General features: G+C 36.2%; 1 protein-coding gene across 4 annotated transcripts in view; it reads left to right on the top strand.

The window, feature by feature from the left end:
* The window catches only part of slc12a7a (solute carrier family 12 member 7a), a 31002-nt gene that overhangs the window by 378 nt on the left and 12453 nt on the right, over positions 1-18171 (top strand). For all 4 annotated transcript variants that reach the window (XM_048162980.1, XM_048162979.1, XM_048162977.1 and 1 more), the window contains exons 2-13: positions 6835-6920; positions 7101-7232; positions 7434-7580; positions 9996-10050; positions 10135-10265; positions 10484-10710; positions 15131-15345; positions 15554-15724; positions 16731-16829; positions 16943-17000; positions 17165-17339; positions 17508-17626. In XM_048162980.1, the coding sequence (XP_048018937.1) occupies positions 6835-6920; positions 7101-7232; positions 7434-7580; positions 9996-10050; positions 10135-10265; positions 10484-10710; positions 15131-15345; positions 15554-15724; positions 16731-16829; positions 16943-17000; positions 17165-17339; positions 17508-17626 (1615 nt within the window). The remainder of the gene's footprint in view (positions 1-6834; positions 6921-7100; positions 7233-7433; positions 7581-9995; positions 10051-10134; positions 10266-10483; positions 10711-15130; positions 15346-15553; positions 15725-16730; positions 16830-16942; positions 17001-17164; positions 17340-17507; positions 17627-18171) is intronic.

The following is an 18171-nucleotide window of genomic DNA, read 5'->3' as shown; positions in this document are numbered from 1 at the left end:
TGTGTAAGTGCATCCTCAAAGAAAATGTGTGCCATGTTTACTACCATGTGTTTGTTAAATCATCTCCCCATGGAGTGTAAACAAGTGGCAGTTTCCTGATGCCTTTTTTCCTTTTTCCTGTTTCTCTTGTTACTCTGACGTCTTTTCAGTGCTTATCTTTAGATAAATTACTACACACTGTTGCACCACTTTTTTGTACACAATAAAAGTGACCTTAAAGCCAAGTTGCTCTACTGTGGAGGCATTTGTAATATTCTTCTATTCTGGTTCTTCTGAACTTCTTTCTTTTGTGGATTCCATTCAAAGTGACAGAGATTGTTCACCCAAAAATGAAAGTACTGTCGTCATTTATTCATCCTCATGACGATCCAAACCTGTATAACTTGTTTTCTGTGGAGCACAAAAAATATATTTTAAAGAATATTGGTAACCCTTAAGGTTTTGGTGACCACTGACTTTGATTGCACAGGGGAAAAAAAGAAAAAAAAAAACTCAAGATACAAATGATATTTTATGTTCCACAGAAGAAAGTGATACAGGTTTGATGAGGGTACAAATCATGACAGAATTTAATAAGAGCTAAATATGAGTTGTTGTTGTTGTGGTGTTGTATCATTATTTATATAAAGTAATTGTGGTCTGGTGCCAACAACCCATTGGTCAATGATCCTTTCTTTTCTGTTTTGGGGACACAATTGGAATCATCTTAAAGTTTATAGTTATCCATTCACATTCACATTCACATAAGAATTGCACAATCCAGATGTTTTCTTTTGCGTGTGTACAGGGGCGTGTAGCAGAGCTTGTGGAATTTGTCCTCTTCCTTTAAACTGCCCTATTTAAAACATTCCATGACAAAAATAAGTTTAATTGTGCTGTTCCCTTTTTTTAATGAAACTGCTTGCGAAAATACCTTCCCAAAGAGATCTGTATAGATTGTATAATCAGTTGATCATTTAACCCTCATTAACCCTTTAAAGTCTACTGCATCATATTTTATTATCATATATTTATTTTACTTTATCATTTCTTTGAAAAAAGGTTCAGTGGGTAGACTCATTGTTAAAGAACCTTTTATGCCAAAAAGGCTCTGTATACAGAGCAAATATCTTCAATGATTGCATAATACTTTAATGTTTAATTTCTTCTAAGTGATGTAGGCCCGGTTTCACAGACAGGGCTTAGCCTAAACCAGGATTAAGCCTTAGTTCACTTAGGATATTTAAGTAGCTTTTATTAACGTACACTAGAAAAAAAAAACATTAATGGCGTGCATCTTGAGACAAAACAATGGCACTGACATATTTTAAGATAAGTCAGTGCAAGTTGCTTTCAGTTAAAACAGCTCAAACAAGCATTTTAATCTAGGACTATCTTAAGCCTTGTCTGTGAAACTGGGGGATAGTGTGTTAACTAGCTGTTTAATTCATAAAATTTAATCAAAGTAAAAAATGAATTAAAACCAAATCAATTCATTAAAATTAAATCCATCAGATCATCCCATAATGGGAACACCTATACGGTTATATAAATGAAACACCTGACAGAAACCTTTAAAGCAGTGGTTCTCAAACTGAATAGAGTGTCGTACCCCCTGAAGCATTTAATATCTTTATTAAAGATACTTAGACTGCAGTCACACCTTTTCCATTAAGGGACAAAAGTTGCCCCCTTAAACTGATTTTCCAGTGTTTTTTTTTTTTTTTTTACCTTTATAAATACCCTTTTAAAGGTGCCCTAGAATTAAAAATTGAATTTATCTTGGCATAGTTAAATAACAAAAGTTCAGTACATGGAAATGACATACAGTGAGTCTCAAACTCCATACATAACACCGACTGTTACGTAACAGTCGGGATCATTAATATGTATGCCCCCAGTATTTGCATATGCCAGCTCACGATCGAGGCATTACACAAGGGCAGCCAGTATTAACGTCTGGATCTGTGCACAGCTGAATCATCAGACTAGGTAAGCAAACAAGGACAATAGCGAAAAATGGCAGATGGAGCGATAATAACTGACATGATCCATGATAACATGATATTTTTAGTGATATTTGTAAACTGTCTTTCTAAATGTTTCATTAGCATGTTGCTAATGTACTGTTAAATGTGGTTAACGTTACCATTGTTTCTTACTGTATTCACGGAGACAAGAGCCGTCGTTATTTTCATTATTAAACACTTGCAGTCGGTATAATTCATAAACACAACTTCATTCTTTATAAATCTCTCCAACAGTGTAGCATTAGCCATTAGCCACGGAGCACTATCAAACTCATTCAGAATCAAATGTAAACATCCAAATAAATACTATACTCACATAATCCGATGCATGCATGCAGTATGCATGACGAACACTTTGTAAAGATCCATTTTGAGGGTTATATTAGCTGTGTGAACTTTGTTTATGCAATGATAGAGTTGAGAGCTCGGGAGGGGATGGGGAGCACGCGATTTAAAGGGGCTTTCTAATTATGCCCCAAAAAAGGCAGTTAAAAAAATTAATTAAAAAAAATCTATGGGGTATTTAGAGCTGAAACTTCACAGACACATTCAGGGGACACCTTAGACTTATATTACATCTTGTAAAAAAACATTCGATGGCACCTTTAAAATAAATAATGTTTCAAAGCTGCTGTCCGCGATTTTGGCCCTCTAGCGGTTAATAAACAGAACTGCAGTCTTACGGAGGAACATTCTAGCCGGAGCTACTTTTGTAAGTCTATGGCGAGTCACGCAGTTTCTGTGATACTATGCGGCGGGCCCTACCAGTCGGGTCTGAAATAGTCCGAATATAAACACTTATTATAAGTGTACCATAATGATTCAAGATAAGACAAAAACACGGTTTGGAAAATGGATTCATGTTGTACATTCTCATTATATCATATTTGTACATTTTTAACACCAAAAAAGTTGCGGACTGCAGCTTTAAATAAAAAAAAGGTTCATTAGAGAAATATGCAATGATGGTAAAAACAAAGTCATACTTTTAAATATTAATCATTTATCATTTATTCATTCATTCAGTAACGAAGCAAGGGGCTGCATTTATGAATGGGTCGTTGAATCATTTACTCACGATTCGTTCAGAGCTGCAGATTCATTCACGAAACACCGCTGCGTCCGTATTGCAGTTCTTCTGTGGCTTTCGTTGGAACTATTTTATTGCAAAATTGAGCAAACAACACTGACAATACTCCCTTTAAAAATGTTTATCACTTAATATTACCCTTTTTCGTTGAATTGTTATATAAAATCAATGTCATATTTGCAATCGTGTGGATATTTGGGGAAAAATGATCAACATAGCTCAAAGAGTTTTTGTATCGAAGAGAGTTTGGGTCTCATATCGATCTCTATGCACAGCTTGTGTTTATAGGCTATTTGTTCTTCATGCTAGTAAGTGCTAAATCCCCACTTTTACAAAGGTACATTGTCGAAAATGGCAATAATGTAGTGCGAACGCTTGAGCTTCTGTTTATGTTCGCTGATCAATGTTTATATGTGAATAAAGGCCTAAATTGGACTAACAATTTGAACTAAACCACTCAATTCATATGGATTAGTTTTATTATCTCTTTATTAAAAGTTTTTCATTTTTGAAGAATCAAAGTGGTAGTTGCATAGTCTGTCAGTGGAGGGACAGAAACCTCTCAGATTTCATTAAATATCTTCATTTGTGTTCCGAAGATGAACAAAAGTCCTACAGGTTTGGGTGAACTGACCCTTTAAGGTCCTATATAGAACTTTTTCTTCTAAGGCCCCATTTACATTACTGCGTTTTCGTTTAAAAAGCATAATTTTTGCTACGGTTACACCTGTAGTTTACACTATGTTGGCGTTTTTTGAACCTCGAAAACGGAGACTTTTGAAAACGCTGCAGACCCAGACGCTGTTTTAAAAAAAAAAAAAAAAACACACTAGTGTAAACTAAGAGTGCAGTACATGAATTTCTAAGGCCTATAAATCATCAACAATGACAGAATGTTGCTGAAAAACCTGCTGTACACAATCTTCTACATGCCCTCTAATTGATAGTTCACACATTTTAGCAAGTAAAAGGCCTTTTAACACAATAGTAAAAATGTTCACCTTCAAGTCATCTTTTTGCTGTGAATGCTCCTGACAGTTCAGCTTTGCCATCACAGGGAAAAAACACATTTACTTAACAGTTATTTTAAATCGTAACAGTATTTCACAATATGACAGTTTTCACTTTATTGATCAAAATACACGGAGCCTTGTTGAGCATAAGAGACTTCTTTCAAAAACATTTAATAATCTTATCTGACCCCTAATTCAGATCTTGATAAAAACTATGAGCTTTTCCAAAACATCACAAATTAGTCCCTTTTGGGATTTCATCATTTATATACAAAATTAGCTGCGCACAAGATTGTAAACACAACTTACAAGCCACAAGGAAGGAATTCTCAGGAAAAGGATGTTTCTGAAGCCTTGAAAGCCTTTTATGAACCGACACTGTTATTGTCCCGTTCTCACTGTGGAAATAGACGTGAAATTAGATCAATGGCATCACAGGTCAGGGAAACAGATATTTCCCAAGTCTACTTTTTTCAAAATCTGCTTTCTTATAAACTACTTAATATAAATATTTTATACAGCTTGTTTTAATATATAGAATTATTTAAATGTCCATCAATCAATTCTTTGAACTTGAGACTTAAGACTCTATCCTCTCATTCCACAAGTGTTTCTGTAATTACACTAGCATGCAGATGAACTAGATTTCAAGGTTTCTTTCTGGAAATAGTCTTATTCAGCAGACTAACTGGTTTTTAACTGAAAACCCCCTCCCCCGTTCAAGTTGATCAGAACTTGCGCTCAGTGCCGGCAGGCAATGATCCTGTACTGAGGGTTAAAGAAACACAGGACAGAGTCAGTCTCATGTCGTTATTGAACCTCAGAAAGAACAAAACAAACTGGAGGGCAGGGAGAGGCTGATATCATCTACACACAGCATCTACTGGAGCCAAAAAATTAGTGAAGAAGATAAAGAGTTCGAGACAATGGATATGAGAAGTACAAGACTTGGACAACCAACTGCGGGAATACAGACACAGACTGATCCCACTCAGATGGACCAACGTCCCTCTTGACAAAACTAAGGAGTTTGTCAACATTGCATCGAAATTCAAATGAGATTAGCTGCACGGTTCAAAAGATAGTGTTGCATCAGAGGAGACTGTACAGGATTTTGCTGAGGCAATAGTGTCTCATTTAAACCAACAAGAGACAAGGTAAAAAGGTTCTCACTAGTCCATGAGACACATTCACACCTTTGTCTCCCTCTCAGCATGGAGTGTGAATCAGATCTGAATGCAGAGACATTAGGTGAGTTTAAATCTCATTGATATGGATCATCAAAAGATCATTACAATGGCAAGAGTAAGATTACAATTTTAAATAAACTTGGCATTAGTGTTTTGCTGAGCATTTGTAATTTTATTAAGTAAGTAGAAAATCGTTTTACTTTTCTTTTTCAGGCAGAGGTATTCACATGTTCGGTAGATGTGTACAGTTCACAAATTTGCTGTTGTGGGAGTTTAAGAAGATATAAACAGATAAAAACATTAAAAGAGTTCTACTCATATCTTAAAAAAGGTTCAGTGGGTTCTAGACTCAATGTTAAACAATCTTTTATGCCAAAAAAGGCTCTGTATTTGGAGCAAATGACTTAAATGATTACATAATACGTTCCTGTTTCATTTCTTTTAAGTGATAAAGTGTGTTAACTAGATGTTTAATTCATAAAATTTAATCAAAATAAAAAATTAATTAAAACCAAATTAAATAATTAAAACTAAATCCATCAGACCATCCCATGATGGGAACACCTAAAAGGTTCTATATATGAAGCGCCCGACAGAAACCTTTTAAAGGGTTAGCTCACCCAAAAATGAAAATTCTGCCATCGTTCGCTCACCTTCATGTCGCTCCAAACCCGTATAACTTTAGTTCATCTTCAGAACACAATATACAGTTGTTAAACACATCAGGAGGATAAGGTTTAGGAGAACACAGGTTGAGTGTCTTCTGGATATGGATGGACAAAAATAATCTAGATGATCTGTTTGAATTTTAACTTATCGCACGTCTTTCAATTGAAAAAATATGTCATGCTTGTTTCCCGTGTATATACCATGTAAATTAAAGGTTTCGGTTTCATTTCTTACTTAAAAAACAGAAGAGTTGTGTGGAAAATATTACAAAACCTGCATGTTTTCCAAGACAAGAATAAACATGTCAAATACAGTTAACACTTTCAGTTTTATTGTTTTTTGTACTGTACTTGGAACACAACACTTAAAAAAACAGATCTGAAAAATCTCTACTTAAGGCTGAATACATTTCATGACTCTTACTCAGATTTTTGAACTGATTTGCAGTCTAAAGGAGTCGAATTTAGGTGCTGAAAATTAGAGCAAGTCTGCAGATTTTGGCCAGTTGGAGTTGACAGTTTTCAGAGAAAATCACATAGTGTATGATGGGTACATATTCTGGTTTTTTTTTAGCTTCAGAAATATTTTAGAACACTTATTGTTTTTGTACAGATGTGTCATGCATCTTGAAGAGAGGTATGTGTTTATGTAAGTTTGAAACGACTTTAAAGTCTGGTATAGTGATCAGTTAGTGTGATGACCAGTTTTTCACAGTAAACATTTACTAAGTCAGCAAATGCATTCTGCCTATAATGTTTTAAAATCTCTTCTGCGATTATGCTAGTGTTGTAGCATATTACAGCGTTTGCTCTCAAAATCAACCTCTCTAAAGTAAAATATATGTTTGTTTTGTTATTTGCCAGGTGAGGACACCCCCAGAGAAACCAGCTCTTTAATCAGTACAGATCATGATGACAGCATCTATGGCAAGAATATGGCTCTTTATGAGGTAACAAGTAGCTTGAAACCCATACACCTTTCATCCTTGTGCATCAGCTATAACTGTAGGAACACTTTATATTCAAATGAAATACCTCAACTTATGAAATTCTTTTATATTTTGTCACTAAGTTGCAACACTGTGCTGTATGTATTAAACTATTTAGCTCCTCCATGTCTTTACTCACAGGATGAGATGGACAGCACTCCGATGGTGTCATCCCTCCTCAACAAACTGGCCAACTACACCAACATAACCCAGGGGGTCATCGAGCATGAGGAGGCTGAGAGTGAGGATGGGATTCAGAGAGTCGCCGTAAATGTGAGTCTCCAACCAGACTCACACTGAGATGATTATAGGAAACTCATAAACACACAGTGAATTCACAGCTTCAACAAACATTTTCCTTGGAATCTCAGTTTGTCTTACATAGCTTAAATGTTTTGTTTTGTTTTGTTTTGTTTTGTTTTGTGTGTCAATCTAGCTTACATGTTTTTGTTTTGTGTGCCAATCTGTTTGAAGGGCCCTCAGATGGGCACATTCATAGGCGTGTTCCTGCCCTGCATGCAGAACATTCTGGGTGTGATTCTGTTCCTGCGGCTCACGTGGATAGTGGGTACCGCCGGAATCATGGAGGCCCTTGCTGTCGTCTTTATGTGCTGTTCTTGCGTGAGTTTTTCCCATTGACAATTTATAAGATCTTTTTTTACTTAGAGAAGGAGTTTTCAAAATGTGGGGTGGACCTCCCCAGGGGGGCGCAAGGGCACATCAGGGGAGGCGCAGAGGAGTAGGGCTATACATCCTGGAGACAAGTGTCAAATTGATAGCTGTATGTAAATGTATCCATGCAGTGCATGACTGCTTAAAGTTACTGGCATGTTAGATTTATAAAGAAATGGATGAGAAAAATAGCAGAATGTGCTTGATAAATGCAAGAGAACTAAATTCAGTGCTCACACCGAAGCATGCGCGCAGAAAGCTGCCTCTCAGACAATGTGGGATCTGGGTTCTGTGGCTTAAATACACACACTTGTGTGTCAGAATGCCCATCTTGGCAAATATTCAAGATAACACGTCTTAAGTGAACGAAAACTGATGTGTACAAAGTGTACATTACATCTGTGCTTTAGGTCTTAAAGTGACAGCAGCCTAATATAAAACTGAAGTATTTTTTACTTGAATACTAGGCTAGATCCACCTGAAATACTTAAAGCACTTCTTAATTTATGTTGTTCTATTGCTTGTAATTTTCTTTGTAATTTGCTTCTTTCTTATTTTATTACTGATTGTTTACTTCAATAATTGTTTAAGAACTTTTTACATATATTAGGCTAGGTTTGCTGTGGTATGGAAATTATTTATGTTTGTCATCAGCATCATGCAAGTATGAAGGGAGGCCCACTGTCTTTGACTTTGAAAACCCCAGACCTAGAATATCTAGATGTACAAGACACATGAAGGCGTTCCTTTAATCTTTGCTTTAATGCCTTTTTGTCAGCTTTGACAGTTTTGTCACATACACAAAAGGAAAACTTGGCATGGCCAAGAGTATGTCAACACTCCCTCTTCCAGTGAAGAAAAATCTTGATTTGAGAGAAATGTGAGAAATGTGTGCTTGAAAAAAAATTGTGCCAACAGCCTCAGCATGACAATGCCTGTGCACAAATCCAGGTCTATATTGATATGGCTAATAAAGTCTGGTGTGGAAAATTTTTTACTGCCCTGCTCAAAGCCTGATGTTGGGTTTTTAAAAATGAAAACTAACATGACAGTGATAAACTGAAACTAATTTTATAAAATAAAAACTACCACAAATACATTTTTTGTTTTTGTATATGCCTGGTATGCTATAAAACTTATTGCAACTCGTCTGCATTAAAGCTACACTATGTAACTTTTTATAAAAATGAACAAAATGTTATTAATGAGAGTGTAAAAAATCTGTCTTAAACCATGTCTTTGCACAAATATAATTTGATAAACCTATAATAATGATTTATATTTTAGCACAAATAAAACAATGGGTCTCATTCACTTATAATTGCGTTGATTATTTCGTATTTGTACACACGAGAACTTCACAGAAAATATCCGCCTAATTCACAACACACGCTTACACGCATACATTTGTTCTTCTTGTTCTAATATTAGTGAATATTCTAGTTAGTGAGTATTCTAAATGAGCAGCCGTATGCACAAAGTTTGGTTTGCATAAAACATGCCCAAACTTTCTCCATATAAGGGCTTTCCGGACACAACTTTTCCTGTACAGCCTTTTGTCAAACATATGCCGCTCTCTACAGATACGCTATTGCCAGATCCTCGAGCAATGGCAAGTTTGTAATTCTCACAACCAGTTCAAACAACTTTTAGATTACAGAACTCTCATTATCCAGCTGTACATACACGTAAATCTGCGTTATTCAGAGAAATTTTGCAGTTGAAGCTATAATGCAGCTTTTCTTACTCTTTCACTGTATATGATTAAATATATTTAAAATTAAATTGCATAATTTATTAATTTATAACATAATTGTATATAAATTATATTATATAATAATAGACATGTTAAGATAAAATATAACAATCATAAGGCCGCACAGAGAAAGTGCTTTTTGCGTAGGCCCTACGTGTGGTTTAAGTTGGTATTACATTTTTTCATGAATTTAGAATAAATTTTAGTACAAAAGGATTTGGTTAATGATTTTTTCATGAAAACATTTCACGCACAAATTTGCTTAATGAATGAGTCCCAAAGTTCTTCTACAAGATGAAATTGTTTTTTTTTTTTAACTGCTTAAAAAAGGTAAAAGTTACATAAGATAGCAACAACATTAGACCATGCTGAAAAATTAACTTACATTAAAACTTAACATTAGCCCTAAAATACTAAAACTTAAATAAAAACTAAAACTGAAACTAGAAAGCTCTGAAATAAACTGACAATAATAGAATGAATCCTAACAAAAAATAAATCAAATTGTGAGTAAAATAGAAATAACTAGGCCTAAATGATAAAAATTATAATTACCCTGCAAGGATATATAGGTTTTGTTTTACATCAATCTTTTTCTTCATCCATAGACCATGCTGACTGCAATTTCAATGAGTGCCATTGCGACTAATGGTGTAGTGCCTGGTATGATTTCAATATGTTATGTTACACTTATATTATTTTTATTTTCTCCATATTTGTTTTAAGTCATCTTTTCTTTCCATTCAGCTGGTGGCTCATACTACATGATCTCCAGAGCATTAGGCCCAGAGTTTGGAGGAGCAGTGGGTTTGTGTTTCTACCTGGGCACCACATTTGCAGGTTCTATGTACATACTAGGAACCATGGAAATATTTTTGGTGAGTCAAAACTTGGACCAACCCTAATATTTTCTTGTAAGCCAATACATACTCGTTCTGCACTACAGAAGAGTTCATCAGCACTGAGCTAACTCGAGTCAGCAGATTCTATCAACTTACCCTTTAATTGCCCTAGTCACATGACCTAAAAAATCAGATTAATTTTTGCACCCTCAGTAAACCTTTCTCTCTCTCTTTCCTTTTATACCCTGCTACAGACATACATCATGCCCACTGCTAATCTGTTCAAAGAAGATCCAAATGGGATGCAAAATAACATGCGTATTTATGGCACATGCTGTTTAGCTATCATGACCCTGGTAGTGTTTGTTGGAGTGAAATATGTCAACAAGCTGGCCTTGATCTTCCTGTCCTGTGTGGTGCTGTCAATTATGGCCATTTACGCAGGTGTCATCCAAAGCGCATTCAAGCCTTCCAATTTTCAGTGAGTAATGCTGTGATTTTTACGTGCACATTTTCCACAAGCGTGGAAAACATTATCTCCCCAGGTTCAAGGACAAGGCTTAAAGGGATAGTTCACCAAAAAATGAAAATTTGATGCTTACACCCTGGGCATCCAAGATGTAGGTGACTTTGTTTCTTGATGATTTTTAACTCCAACCGTTGCCATCTGTCAGCCATATTATAATGCATGTCAGTGGGAAATTCGTCTATAAGAGTCAAAAAAACACGACAGACAAATCCAAATGAAACCCTGCAGCTCATGACGACACATTGATGTCCTAAGACACGAAACAATCGGTTTGTGAGAGAAACCGAACATCAAATCAACATCAAATTTTCATTTTTGGGTGAACTATCCCTTTAAGGCCAGTCCCAGACTAAAATGGATGCTTGAGCTCTATATATATATAGTTTTATTTACTATATAATATAGTTTTATTTTTTAGGTAATCTCTTTTTTTTTTTTTTTTGGTAGTAATTTGTTCAGTAATTTATTTACAGTAGCCTAACACATGCCTTAATCATTTTTTTGGACAGGATTTTTCCCTCCTTTTGAACCAATTTAAACTATATTATCATATGTATTGCAATGCAATACTTAAAATATGCACTATACACTCTTAAAAATAAAGGCCGATATTTCACGCCACCGTCCTCGGGCCGGGTCGGGCCCTTGATAAAACACGTCACGTGTCATGGGAAGCGTCTCGTCCACTTGCACTTGCAGTCTCGCACGCGTGACGCATCACACCTGCTGTGCGTGCTGTAGCATACTATTTAGTAGCTTAAATGCAACATGGAGCTTGAAGAAGCAAAGAAAAAATTAAAACAGGAGAATTAACTTTGAGCAAGTTTGGTGGAAAATCGGAGGTATGGAAACATTTTAAACTAGTCGTGGGGAGTGACAACATATGTGTTGGCTTTGTCTCGTGCATTAGCTAAATGCAGCACGCTGCTCGCCTATGACAGCAAAAAAACGGGGACTTCTGAATAAACAAACAACGCAATTTACATGCTTCTTCCTTGTCGTATTATTCATTAAGATAATAATTAATAAATGCACGCACAATTATGAACTTGATAAATGTTACAGATATGTTTTACTATGCACAAACAAATGCCTTTCAACTTACATGTGCAAAATTCAGAATTAAATGAATGTGCTGCAATTTGTACAAAAAGAGAGTCTGTAGTAGCCTACGTATTTTAGCAATTAAATAAGCACATTTAGTTTCAAGTTTGTTAAGGGATTTTTTGAAGAAAGATTTTCTTTAAAGTGAATTTCGTTTAGTGTAAATTGTATCTTAATTTTAATACATTTTTTCATTAACCAATTGCCTGGATTTAATACATAAAAAGCAATATAGCAGACAATATAATAATGACATGGAGGCGCCGGCGCACCGCGGTCACACTTACACCATTTGAAACTCGTAACACACGCTGTCACCGAATTTACAAATGCACATCTTGCTTGTTGCTCACACGCATATTATGTTGAAATAAAAATATGTTGAAGTAACATTATTAATAATAATTAATCTTTAAGAATATTTGATTGAATGCTGAATGTTGTGCTTGTTCAATTTAATAAAATTAAAACTTTAATTATGATAATTAAAATAATTGAATATTTAATATTGAGTGGCCAATTTTTGCTCATTTATTAATAGTATTTATATATAATATACTGCGCAGCTCCCCCCTGTAGCCTTAATGATCTAGCACACCAGCACCTGCGTTAAAAAAAAATCTGGCGCCGCCCCTGGTTATAACGGCCCACATATTAAAAACGGTCGGGTTTAAATCGGGCTCGGGCTCATAATTATAGTGAACGTGTCGGACCGGGCCGGGCTCGGACACAACGTGCTCGGGCTCGGGTAGGGTCGGGCTTGATTTGTTGGGCCCGATCAAAGCTCTACGGTGATGCCATAAAAGAACCACTTTTGGTTCCCCAAAGAACCTTTCAGTTAATGGTAGTGCACTCTAAAAATGCTGGGTTTAAAAAAAAAAAAAGTTGGGTTGAAAAGGGACAAAGCCAGCAATTGGGGTGTTTTTAACTCAACTATTGTTTAAAAATGACTGTATTGCTTGCTTAAAATGAACCCAAAGTATCCTGGAAATTAACAGTTATTTATATGTTTAATAAATGAACATTTATTAAAATATATGTTTAATAAATGAACATTTATTAACAAGTTTAATGAATAATAATTAAACAATAAACATTTTGCTTATTAATAAATGTTCACCTTTTGATTGTTATTGTTGCCTCTAGTAATTATGTCTGATTTTTAATTTCAGACCTATTTTTGGTTCATTTTAAGACAGCCATATAGTCATTTTTAAACAGCTGGGTAAAAAAAAAAAAAAAAAAACTGCCCAGCACCTTGGGCAAACATTTAACCCAACCACTAGGTTTGTCCATTTTCAACCCAGCATTTTTTTTAGAGTGTGGAACCATTTTTTTTTTTTTTTACTTAGTGTGAAGAACATTCTAAAACAATGTAATGGAACTTTTTCACAAACCTACACAACCTACACAAATCTACACAAATCAACTATATCGTAAAAGTGAAAGTGACAAACTTAAGCATAAATACTTAATTAGGCCTACTTTATAAAATTGTACGTTGATTTTTCAATAAATATAACAACAATATTTATGTTTTGAAAACTGAAAGTATGTAGCATTGCGGTATAATGTAAACAGCAGAATTTAAAAGGTACAGACAGTTGAGATACTGTTTTCGAACATTAAAAAAAGTAGCCTACTCTAGTGCTCTAATAGCATACTCTAGCTTTTTTTTTTTACTTTGAATACGAACTTTGCTTTTACTTAAGTATATATTCCGCTCCTGACTCGATGTCATTCATTACGCACAAATTTAAAGTGTCTGGACGCGTCGACGGCGCTCGCGTTCTTTTAAACTCGGCAAATGATATATCCAGAAATAACGCCGATCGACAGAACACGTTTATTTTTAGAATACATTACAATCAGTCCAAAAGAGATTATGACAACTCGCACACCTGCGAACTGCACTTCTTTGAGTGCCTGTTTAGCCTTTCGCTTTGCACCACATGAAGGATGTTCGTTTCGGCGCAATCATAATTCAATGAATTAAAGCCAGTCAGCTGCAGAAAAGTTGCATTTTCATAACTTTTTTTTTTTCATCTATTTGGAAGGTGGGACCCACTTTGATACAGTTACAATAGTTGGTTTCAATACTAAGAGTCACTGAGGTGAGAGTCACTGTGAATTCATTTATATCCAATGGAAAAAGAGCCTAGTATTTTGCTAGGGGGATGTCACGGCAGTGGAGGCAGGAGGCCCCTCCTCCGTGCCCGAGGCCCTAGGCAACTGCCTGCTCTGCCTATAGGTAGCGCCGGCCCTGCGCTGTCTTATAAGAGAATGACTTGTACGGCAGCGTTTGTGCATGAAGGTACCTCACGAAATTGATTTCGGACAGACTTCTGATGCAGCTTAACAGTTTAATGATCTACAGCAATATAGCGCGAGCTTTGGTGAGAACTAAACAAATATTTAATTATTACAGTAGTAATTTCTCGATAGAAATGGTATCAAAATTGAAATATGTTGGTCAAAATCGTACATTTATACACAAAATGAGCAGCAAACGCAACTTTCGGACGCCATCTTTATTTTTCTAGCTCAACTGTCACAGAATGGAAAGCACAGGATTGTGGGATATCAAAGGCAGCTAAGGATACATCCACGCTTCCTTCAAAAATCGATCTGAGGAAGGTATCTCAGCAAACAGGAAGTGAAGCTAACATTGGATTCGGACGTGCCTTGATGCCTTACTACCTTGAAATGTGTCCTCAGAAGGCAGCATTTTCCAGTTTTCGGACGCAGCCGCAAAATCGTTCTACACTTGGAGCGATGCAACGCAATCAATCACAAAACAGCCAATCAGAACAGTACTTTCCGTTTTGCTCGCGCTCTCTTGCGCGGGAACCTCACAGCTGCTGAAAAGTGTGTAAAAACTAAGAACATATACCTTGTATTCTCGTGGCGTCCGTGATGCTTAACTGGACGGCAGGCCTTTAGGGGTTTCCTTGTGGAACTTGAGAAATTTGTCAAATCATATCCGTTTCTAAACTTCAACAGTAATTTTTTCCACGACACGTCCTTGTTCGACACGTCAGTATGGGCGCCTGGGCGGGGCTACCTGGCACTTATGTCACAACAAAAGTGCTGACACTGCTGAGGTTTTTTGCTTGTTTGTTTTAGATGCCTATGCTTTATAGCATTTGATTGAAATATAATAAAGATGTTTATAATTTTAAGATAGCCTATATCAGATGTTATGGAGTGTGTTTAATTTGAACACAGTTAAATTAATCTATATTTATGGTCTCTTGTGCATCAACAGAATCTGTCTGCTAGGCAACCGCACCTTGCAAACTTCTAAGTTTGACAAGTGTCTAAAGACGGAGGTCATCGACAATGTAACCCACCCCACCGAACTGTGGAAACATTTTTGCAAAGGTGACTTTAATGTAAATGCATCATGTGATGAGTACTTCACCCATAACAATTTGACGGAGATTGAGGCTGTTCCTGGCTTGCTCAGCGGGGTCATATCAGGTGAATTCTCAAATAAAATTACACAGCAAACTATACACATCTTATTTAACTCAAACAAAATCTTAAACTGAAGTCTTATGTTTGTGAAAATGCATCAGCTGATAAAAAAAAATCAGCTGAAGCATTTTCACAAACATGAGACTTTAGTTAAAGTAACTCAGTGGTAATCAAGTGTTATTTGCTATGTATTTATGTTTCTCCTTCCTAGATAACATGTGGGGACACTATGGACAATACAGGGCGGTAGTGGAGAAGAAGGGACAGAGTTCAGAACGGGTTTCAGATAACACGGACAATGATATTTCACTGCCTTATGTCTTCAATGACATTGCCACCTTCTTCACCCTTCTGGTTGGAATCTACTTCCCCTCGGTTACAGGTATAGTTTTCTAAAAAAGAAATAGAAAATGTAAATGTCTTTTATTTACTCACCTTCACCATGTCATTCCAAACCCGTATCACTTTCTCTATTCTGTAGAAAGGTGAATTTTTGTAGTACTGGCCATTTTCAATATAATGTAGATGAATGTGGACTGGGATTTTCCATTTTCAAAATGACAAAAAGCTCCATAATAGTGGCGCACACAGATCTTTTCTATAAATCAGTTCAGTTGACCTGACTCATGAGTTCAACAAGTTGTATGATCACATGGAGCATGGACGTGACCAGAAAGCCTACATGACTCAAAATTCTTTTGTTACACACGGAAAAAAGAAAGTAATGCATGTTTGAATTATAGATTTTCATTTTGGGGTTATTTTTGATCTAATACATGTTTTTATATGTGTAAAAATATCTTAAATGTGTTATCTTCATGGCTCAAAACAGCTTTGTACTTGTGCTTTTGTGGATTTTTAATGTTTTTGATAGTCTTTTGGCTGCAAATTGCATTTACCTGCAGCAAAGAGTCGTCCTCAAGTTGAACTTAATAAAGATCTTCACCATTTACAAACATGATAGGATGCTTCTGTAGATTTGGTTTCAGTGGATTGTGGGTAAATATCCAATTCATCGAGCAGTCTTTTTGTTCAAAAAATTTAGAAACCATTCCAAATTATTCAGTATATATGAGTGATCTATAAGAATGGTTCAGACTGAATCGAAAACTAATTCAAGACCACTTGGCCGATCCTTTGAAAGGAGTGGTGATGAAGGTGATTCATTAGTTGGGCATCGCTGGCAGGAATTACCAGGAATTTCAACCTGTGCTGACTGCTGAAATATTGTTGAGGAAAAAATGTAACATTACAGAATCTGTCAAATGTCAAATCTGTCAAATACTGAAAAATGTAGTTAAACTAATTGCTTCACCATTCGTGATTGTGTAAAAGCTGTTTTAAAAGTATTATGAAACACATCAGATGTTTTTCTCTGATTTTCACAGGAATCATGGCTGGATCGAACAGGTCTGGAGACCTTAGAGACCCTCAGAGGTCCATTCCCACTGGTACCATTCTGGCTATTGTAACCACCTCATTCATCTGTATCTTTTTGCTGCAAAAATGGGAAGAAAGCCTCTAGGAAAAGAATTTTAAGCAGTCTATTTTATAAACAATTTTATAATTTACTTAATAACCCCTTAATTATGCTAAACAGACATTTCCTGTGTAGTGTTATTTGGAGCATGTATTGAAGGTGTGGTGTTACGGGACAAGTAAGTGCTATTTGGTAGTAATAATAATAATAAACAGTATGTAAAAACAGCGGGTTACAAAAATGCTTGATAATTCCATTCAGATAAGACATGCAGGCACCGTTTTCGCAGATAATACATTCTTCCTGTTTTTACATGTTTTTGCATGCTTGCTTTCATAATAGGTATGGTGACTCAGTTAAGAAAACTCTAGTTGTTGCAACACTAGCTTGGCCATCGTCATGGGTGATTGTGATTGGCTCGTTTTTCTCCTGTTGTGGAGCGGGGCTACAGAGCCTCACTGGTGCTCCCAGGATCCTTCAGTCTATAGCGCGAGATGGCATCATGCCATTCTTACAGGTAACAACATGCCCTTTTATGATTTTTTTATTAGTTAAACACAACTTTACATGTCTTGAGGCACAGATGTTTGTATAAAATGCTGTTGAAAGTGTACAACACACTTGAGAGAACAGTCTTGACTATAATCCTATGATGTAACTAACATGACCTACGTCTCACTGGCAGGTGTTTGGTCATAGTAAAGCTAATGGTGAGCCAACCTGGGCCTTACTCCTAACTGCAGCCATCTGTGAGATTGGGATTCTCATCGCTTCCCTGGATGCTGTTGCTCCCATCCTGTCAATGTGAGTGTGCTCCCCTTGCTTTCACCTTTTTACTTTGTGGCAACTAGAGCCAGGCGGAATTTGCCGTTTTTTTTTTTTTTTTTTTTTTAATGTATTATTATTTGCATTTTTTGCGTTTTTTTTTTTTTTGGTTGTATGTAAAAAAGAAAAAGAAAAAAAAGGCTATAGTTATGTGAAGGGCACAACAATAAGGACTACCCGATGACCCGGGGCCAGTGTAAACGACGTTCAGGGCAGTTGACAGAACTGTCACTTGCCCAATCGGGCCAGTGCTGCATTGTCACAAAAGTTTATCATTTGCATGTGTTTGCATGTGCAACTTTAAGTGTTGCCAATTTAATATATTTAAGCGCAAGAAGATGCAAAAGAGAGCTCAATTTGGTACTCGCTGTGTGAGAAGTTTTGGGTGCACAACACACATCCGAATCTCACACCCAGAAAGCCGCCTCCCAGACAGCGTGCAAATACTGAATTATGTTCTCTTTCACATCTTCTTGCGCTTGAATAGACATATTCACACAGTTGTCAACATGCCTGTATTGGCG

Source organism: Megalobrama amblycephala, linkage group LG17 (assembly GCF_018812025.1).
Source record: "Megalobrama amblycephala isolate DHTTF-2021 linkage group LG17, ASM1881202v1, whole genome shotgun sequence".
NCBI lineage: Eukaryota > Metazoa > Chordata > Actinopteri > Cypriniformes > Xenocyprididae > Megalobrama > Megalobrama amblycephala.
Note: the sequence above shows the minus strand (reverse complement) of the source record. Positions and strands in the feature narration are given on the sequence as shown.